This window comes from Schistocerca serialis, chromosome 9 (assembly GCF_023864345.2).
Source record: "Schistocerca serialis cubense isolate TAMUIC-IGC-003099 chromosome 9, iqSchSeri2.2, whole genome shotgun sequence".
NCBI lineage: Eukaryota > Metazoa > Arthropoda > Insecta > Orthoptera > Acrididae > Schistocerca > Schistocerca serialis.
The window spans coordinates 282,267,582-282,275,633 of NC_064646.1; the positions used below are offsets into that span (position 1 = coordinate 282,267,582).

At 37.8% G+C, this 8,052-nt stretch overlaps 1 protein-coding gene across 2 annotated transcripts in view; it reads left to right on the top strand.

Annotated features, from left to right (window-relative positions):
• Positions 1 to 6,946, top strand: part of LOC126419161 (alpha-tocopherol transfer protein-like) — a 138,441-nt gene extending 131,495 nt beyond the window's left edge. For both annotated transcript variants that reach the window (XM_050086286.1, XM_050086285.1), the window contains exons 7-8: positions 3,424 to 3,535; positions 6,051 to 6,946. In XM_050086286.1, the coding sequence (XP_049942243.1) occupies positions 3,424 to 3,535; positions 6,051 to 6,181 (243 nt within the window). In that variant the 3' untranslated portion in view covers positions 6,182 to 6,946. The remainder of the gene's footprint in view (positions 1 to 3,423; positions 3,536 to 6,050) is intronic.
• Positions 6,947 to 8,052: the final 1,106 nt, after the last annotated feature.

The window sequence follows — 8,052 nt, forward strand, 5'->3', positions numbered from 1 at the left end:
AAGCCACAGAATTATGATTTCTACTCCACTTTATTCCCTGAATCATTTATTTATTTTCCTGTCTGTACTAGTAATTTCAACCACCCACTGATCATTGAACAACTCTCATTGTTTGAATGGTTTCAACCTCGAAAGTCCATGTCTCAGTGCCATAAAACAAAACTGTTAACAGGTTCTTCAAGAAAATTTTGTTTCACACACAGAGGACACTCAATTTTGAACACCCTCTTCTGTGTATTTTTTTTCCCACTGCCTACCCAGTAGCTGTCTTCAGCTAGATACAGACTCGTCACCCAATTTTCTGACTTCATCATTAATTTGCACTATTTTCTCAATACCATACCCCAGTTTAGTCATACTGTAATCAATTTAAGCTTCCTTTCAAACTTGCTCTGTATTAAGTTCCTCCATTTGTTGTTTAAAGTTACCTACAGCAAATGCAAACAGCACAATGCCATCACCAAAATCAAGTTGCTACAAGTATGTTCCATTAACACATATTCCATCTTTGTTGTGTCAGCTTAAAGCTCTGAGAACCTCCTGTTAGAGTATTTCTGGTGATATTTAGTCTCCTCCCTCCTCTTTCTGTTCTAAATTTCTTGTGGAAACTGAAGCATTAACATATGTATGAGTGTTTTTTGGTACCTTTAGTTATGCTTAATCAGCATCTTGTTTCTCCAAGGCAAGTACACAAATCATGGAAATCAAGCTGGTTCAGGTATTTTTCCACAATCTGTTAATATTAGACAAAATGGTGATTTATTCTTGTGACTCCATTGCATGTGTGTGAGCACATGCGTGTGTGTGCCCTATTAGCTCTGAAAAACTATTTGTCTGAAAGCTTAGCATCTTGTTTGTATGCCTACAGACTACTCAGTGTCTCAACTATATGGTGAGTTGTTACCTTTACTCCATCCATCATTTATTAACATTAGTCTTCTGTAAGAACCATTCTGAGGTTAATGTTTATGGTGACTCATTGTCACACTGTTGTTGTTCTTCACTGCTTGCTTTTCAATATACTAACCATGAAAGTAGCACCAACTGTGAATTTTGGAAACATTGTCACAGTAACTATCCCTATTGTCTTTATGACATAAGCTAGTGATGACATGTGGTGCCCTTATAATTCCTTAGTTAGAAATTTCTGCGATACTTCCATCAATTTTTTCCTAATACTTGGTTTGAGAAAATTTGATACTCAAATTGTTATGTACATGTAAAATGTAATTTGAGTACATTAATACAGTTTATATTATGTAAAGTGTCCATGAAAATGTGAGTGGATCCAGCTCACTAACTTGTACTTTTATTAAAGGGTAGTAGAAAAAATCATTCAACCTTTCCCATTATACATACAGGGTGTTACAAAAAGGTACGGCCAAACTTTCAGGAAACATTCCTCACACACAAAGAAAGAAAATATGTTATGTGGACATGTGTTTGGAAATGCTTACTTTCCATGTTAGAGCTCATTTTATTACTTCTCTTCAAATCACATTAATCGTGGAATGGAAACACACAGCAACAGAATGTGCCAGCGTGACTTCAAACACTTTGTTACAGGAAATGTTCAAAATGTCCTCCGTTACCGAGGATACATGCATCCACCCTCTGTCGCATGGAATCCCTGATGCGCTGATGCAGCCCTGGAGAATGGTGTATTGTATCACAGCCATCCACAATACGAGCACGAAGAGTCTTTACATTTGGTACCGGGGTTGCGTAGACAAGAGCTTTCAAATGCCCCCATAAATGAAAGTCAAGAGGGTTGAGGCGAGGAGAGCGTGGAGACCATGGAATTGGTCCACCTCTACCAATCCATCGGTCACCGAATCTGTTGTTGAGAAGCGTACAAATACTTCAACTGAAATGTGCAGGAGCTCCATCGTGCATGAACCACATGTTGTGTCGTACTTATAAAGGCACATGTTCTAGCAGCACAGGTAGAGTATCCCATATGAAATCATGATAACGTGCTCCATTGAGCGTAGGTGGAAGAACATGGGGCCCAATCAAGACATCACCAACAATGCCTGCCCAAACGTTCACAGAAAATCTGTGTTGATGATGTGATTGCAGAATTGTGTGTGGATTCTCGTCAGCCCACACAGGTTGATTGTGAAAATTTACGATTTGATCACGTTGGAGTGAAGCCTCATCTGTAAAGAGAACATTTGCACTGAAATGAGGATTGACACATTGTTGGATGAACCATTTGCAGAAGTGTACCCGTGGAGGCCAATCAGCTGCTCATAGTGCCTGCACACACTGTACATGGTACGGAAACAACCGGTTCTCCCATAGCACTCTCCATACAGTGACGTGGTCAACGTTACCTTGTACAGCAGCAACTTCTCTGACGCTGACATTAGGGTTATCGTCAACTGTAACAAGAATTGCCTCATCCATTGCAGGTGTCCTCATCATTCTAGGTCTTCCCCGGTCACGAGTCATTGGCTGGAATGTTCCGTGCTCCCTAATACGCTGATCAATTGCTTCGAATGTCTTCCTGTCAGGACACCTTCATTCTGGAAATCTGTCTCAATACATGCCCCATGCTAATCCATACATCAAATGGGCATCTCCCAACTCTGCATTTGTAAACATTGCACTGACTGCAAAACCACGTTCATGATGAACACTAACCTGTTGATCCTACGTACTGATGTGCTTGACGCTAGTACTGTAGAGCAATGAGTCACATGTCAACACAAGCACTGAAGTCAACAGTACCTTCCTTCAATTGGGCCAACTGGCAGTGAATCGAGGAAGTACAATACATACTGACGAAACTAAAATGAGCTCTAACATGGAAATTAAGCATTTCCGGACACATGTCCGCATAACATTTTTTCTTTATTTGTGTGTGAGGAATGTTTCCTGAAAGTTTGGCCGTACCTTCTTGTAACACCCTGTATATTCAACATAATGAAATAGGCCTATGTTTTTTATTTGCGTTATTGTGCCTGCCATTTAACAGTTTCTGAGCTCTATCCATGTGCATGCATTTAGTTAGAAGTGTATTTGTTTTATTGTTTGTCTTTTGCCATTTATTATATGAGTGGTTATTTTTATTACATTTCTGCTTCTTCAGGAATGTTGTTTGTATAAATAGTAACAACATATTCAAGAATGGAGGGCATCATTTGTCCCACTCTTGAGTGTCACTAATAATGAGAGCTCCAAATCACAGAGTTAAGCTTCCTGCATGCTTGAAGCTCAAAGTACCAAATAAGATCGAATTTCATAATATCTGTTGTGTATATCTTAAGTTAACATTTCTTTCTCCAAAACTGGCCACAATGAATATTTCTGCTTATGTCAATATCTCTCTAAGAAAATTGAAAGATATCCCCTAAATGAAAGAATGCTACTCTATCTGGTTCTAATAACATAATGTGTTATTGTTTCTGTTGTTAGATCCATTTTCATAAAACAGCAGACAATTATGATGCACTGTATGAACACTTGCCACGAGAATGCCTTCCTTCTGATTTTGGAGGGCAACTGGCTAGTTTAAATGAGTTACAGGGTGAGTACAAAAATAATCATTACATACTACTGAGGAATAAAAGGATGGAGCAGGAAGACAAAAAAGTAAAAACTGAATTATTGCAGAAATAAAGCAAGTGTATGTAATTACTGTAAAATGATAAGAGGTATCTTTTAACATTACTTGAAACACTGAACATTCAGAAAGAAAGGAAATGACAGCTCTGAGCAAATAAATTTGTATAGTTATTTTAAAAACAAAGAAGATGTGACTTACCAAACGAAAGCCCTGGCAGGTTGATAGACACACAAACGAACACAAACATACACACAAAATTCTAGCTTTCGCAACCAATGGTTGCTTCATCAGGAAAGAGGGAAGGAGAGGGAAAGACGAAAGTATGTGGGTTTTAAGGGAGAGGGTAAGGAGTCATTCCAATCCCGGGAGCGGAAAGACTTACCTTAGGGGGAAAAAAGGGCAGGTATACACTCGCATACACACACATATCCATATGCGAGTGTATTACCTGTCCTTTTTCCCCCCTAAGGTAAGTCTTTCTGCTCCCGGGATTGGAATGACTCCTTACCCTCTCCCTTAAAACCCACATCCTTTCATCTTTCCCTCTCCTTCCCTCTTTTCTGATGAAGCAACCATTGGTTGCGAAAGCTAGAATTTTGTGTGTATGTTTGTGTTTGTTTGTGTGTCTATCAACCTGCCAGCACTTTCGTCTGGTAAGTCACATTTGCTTTGTTTTTAGATATATTTTTCCCACGTGGAATGTTTCCCTCTATTGTATAGTTACTTTATTTGTTTCCACAAGTGATTAACATTCACAGTGACATCGTGGAAGACAAAGTAGTTCCTGTTGTACTTATAATGACTAATCTCCTTTCTGCTACTTACCCCCTCCCCTCTTTGCATCTTCTCTCCTATCCTCCGCCTAAACAGCAACACTTCACTGTTTGCCACTCTCACCATACTATCCCTCCTCCTCCCTACCCCAGCCTCCTCTGCACCCCCACCCAGTTGCCACTCCCATCATGCACTGGTGTTGCTGCTCGCAGTGTAGTTTCAGCGCTCTGAGACTGCAGATGTGCGTGCAATTTGCGCTTGCATGAGTGTGTGTGTGTGCATGTGCGTATGTGTGTCTACTGCTGACAAAGGCCTTAATGGCCGAAAGCTATGATTGTGTGAATCTTTTTATTGTGCCTATTGCGGCTCAGCATCTGTGCTATATGGTGAGTAGCAACTTTCCTTCTCTCGTATTGTTACAAAGACTGAAAATCTGATTCACATGTAAAAGTAAAGTGTAATAGTAGTTAATGCTACTTCAGTTGTTATTAGAGTTGTTATTTGTTTTCTATAAATGATTATATAACAATTCATTTCAGTAAAAACCCAAGGAAAGGTGTTAATCCACCGATGGAGAAAAGTGATAAAGAATTATTAATTCAGTTTTCGTTTTTGTATATCTTGTATATACAAAATTATTATTAAAGATTATTATTAGAACTGCACATATCTATGGCATTTAAAAGTGAGAGTGATGACATGTTATATTTGTGGGAAGGAGGGAGTGGAGGAAGGGAAGACATAGACAGTAACAAACTGTGACCTCCCCACACCAGAACTAAATGCTGAAGCCATGCCTGTAGAACAGAGGTAATAGAAATATTTGATTTATAAACAATATGATGACATGTTCACATACCCAAAATGCATGATTGAAAGTAATGAAATAGTAGGGAACTGATTATGGATTGGGGGGGAAGGGAAGACACCAGGGCTAGGGGCAATATCTGAAGTGAAGTGAATGTGCAACAGAGGAGAAGATTCATGTAATGTGGATTACCATCAATAAAACTCAGAGTGGAGACCCAGATGGTAAGGCTTGTGATGCAAATATTGAAGTTGAGTGTGTTTTGTTCAGTTGCATGATCTCCCATCGACCAGTGAACTTTGATCTTGGCCATTGTTTGAAGTCAGCCATTCATTCCAGTGGATGATTACATGATGGTCACACTCATAACTAGATTTGCAGAAGCTACAGTGTAGTCTGTATTGATATGACTGTGTTCTGAGTGGCCCTTTCTCACAGGATGTAAGATACACCAGTGGTTTGATTATTCATGATCTGCTGGGTCTGTTTATATGACTAGTATTGCATGTGGGGTGATTAGCTTTACATGTGATATGCTGAAACTTCTGAATGGTCTAATATATTTCACCAACATTGATTTTATCTATAATTGTGACAGTTTTCAACTGAGCTGGCATAGGAAATTTGAAAACTGATTTGTTAATTGATAAAAAATATTACAAAATATATAAATGGTTTATTTTTCTTTATAGTTATTTTAATCAATTTGATGACTTTTGCATTTATTATTCAGTTCATTTTTGTATCTAATTAATTTTCATTTCCCTATCTAATTATTTTTTTAATATCCTTGCAATGTTTCATTTTCTTAGTAAATTAGTAGTAAGCTTAAGCCTTATGACACCATAACAGTGGTCTTATTCATTCTCAACTAATAATTTTTTTGTCTTCCAGAACAAAACATTGAGAGACTGCGGGCCCTAGTTCCTTTTTTCAAAGAAGATGAAAGCATGAGGTTAAATAAATCCAAAGCTATGGATGAACCACCAGAACCTGTTACACTGGATGCACTGGAACTGGACTGACCACAACTAGATTACTGTACATCTCTGAACTTAACATTTTATCAACAGTCATCTGTGATCTTACCTGCTATACTTAAGGGAACAAACCTGTAGGAATGTGTTGAAAATGATACTGTTTTATACTATGTGCAATTTGCTTTAAGAATGCTGTTGAGAAAGTGAGGAAAATGTAGAAGCAGATACTTGTCAGAAGTACTGGGGGTTCCATATTCAAATAAAAAGATCAAAGGAATATTTAGTGCGCCCCTGATCTACGTTTAGCAGTAAATTTTGTTGCATACTTCACATTAATTTTTCTCAGATGATCAGCAGGGGTGGTATGATATTTTCAGGTTGTGTAAGATGTTTGTTAGTTATAGCTCAAATTAAAGGATTCTGTTTGAGTTTAGGCAATCTGATAACATTCAAAATTCTGGATACATATAATGGAACATGTTAAGGGTTCCCAACTCTCACTACCTACACTAAGGAGAACAGTTTTTGTCTTACTTAAATAACAGTGATAACGGTAGCTATTATCGTCCAATAAAATCATGTACTCTACATTGTACCAGTATTTTATGAACCAACTGTTCCATTTTGTAATAACCATATTGTGAAGGAGGTGTTAAACCTAATCTTCATTGTTAACCTACCTGTAACTAGAACGTCATGAGAAGCAGATAAGAGTGTTATACTGACAAATGTTTAGCATTAGTGTATTCAGCAGCTGCATTTTGTTCTACTATATGCCATAATAGAAAGACAACTTGATGTGCATTTGTATCACATTACTCTTCGTACCTGTCTCATGGTTACCTGTACTGAACAATATTCAGCCTCCTCATATTACATAGAAAAATGCCTTGAAGAATATTGAATACTCTCTCCCCATCCACCAGAAAATAGATGAAAATACTTCAGTGAAACTAAGATCTCATAAATCTGCTTAGAATAAAACCTAAGAATAAGATAACCAGTCTTTTTGTATCTGACAAAGAGCAGAGACACTTGGCTTTATTAACATCCATGATTACTTATGCAGAACTGGCTGACTTCAATCTCTCTCACACCACCCGGATAAAATTTAACAGGACATACTGTACTGTAGGAAGATGATATGATGCTCTTTACCAATGGAGTCTGTTGAGCCTTACTTGCCATTGGAGTGGTGGGGTGCTAACTACCATACATACAGTAAAGGACTACCCTTAATGGAACAGTTAAATCATGTACTCCTATCCCTCACGAGAACCATTGGCCTTGAAGAATTGGACACTCACCTGTGAGAGACTGAAACAGATCCTGAAGCCCTTTTCCATTACTGTAGCTGATTTTCTACTTTGTAAATGTATAGGTGTCTAAAACCTTCAGTGGAATCAGTTATTCGTGTAGCATCACATGCTAAACAAAATAAAATCATAATTATTCATATGGCATCATACTCTAAACAAAATAAAACTAATTTTCTTTACATAATAATATGCATTTAACATACTTGAGGAACTGACAAAAAAACCATTTTGATGTGAATGTATTATTGATTGGTGTTCCTGTAGGACACAGATGATGAAGTTTCCAGTTGACCATATTTGATACATTTCTAGTTGTCCATTGGAGTTGTTAAAAGACAGTCAAGCAGAAAAGTTGTATTTGCTATGTTACAGTTTACCACTACAGGTAACATGTAGGTTGACAGTGTGCCATTGAGAAAACTGCTTCTCGATTGTGATGAATAAGAATATGATGTCAGCCTCTACAGGTTTCCTAAGGTGATAACTTGTTGAGAGCAGTTATAATTCACAGCTTTCGAAGTACACTGATGATATCTCATGGTGCCTCATGCCATCTCCTATCAATTAATGCAGTATCCTACTTCACATTATAGACAC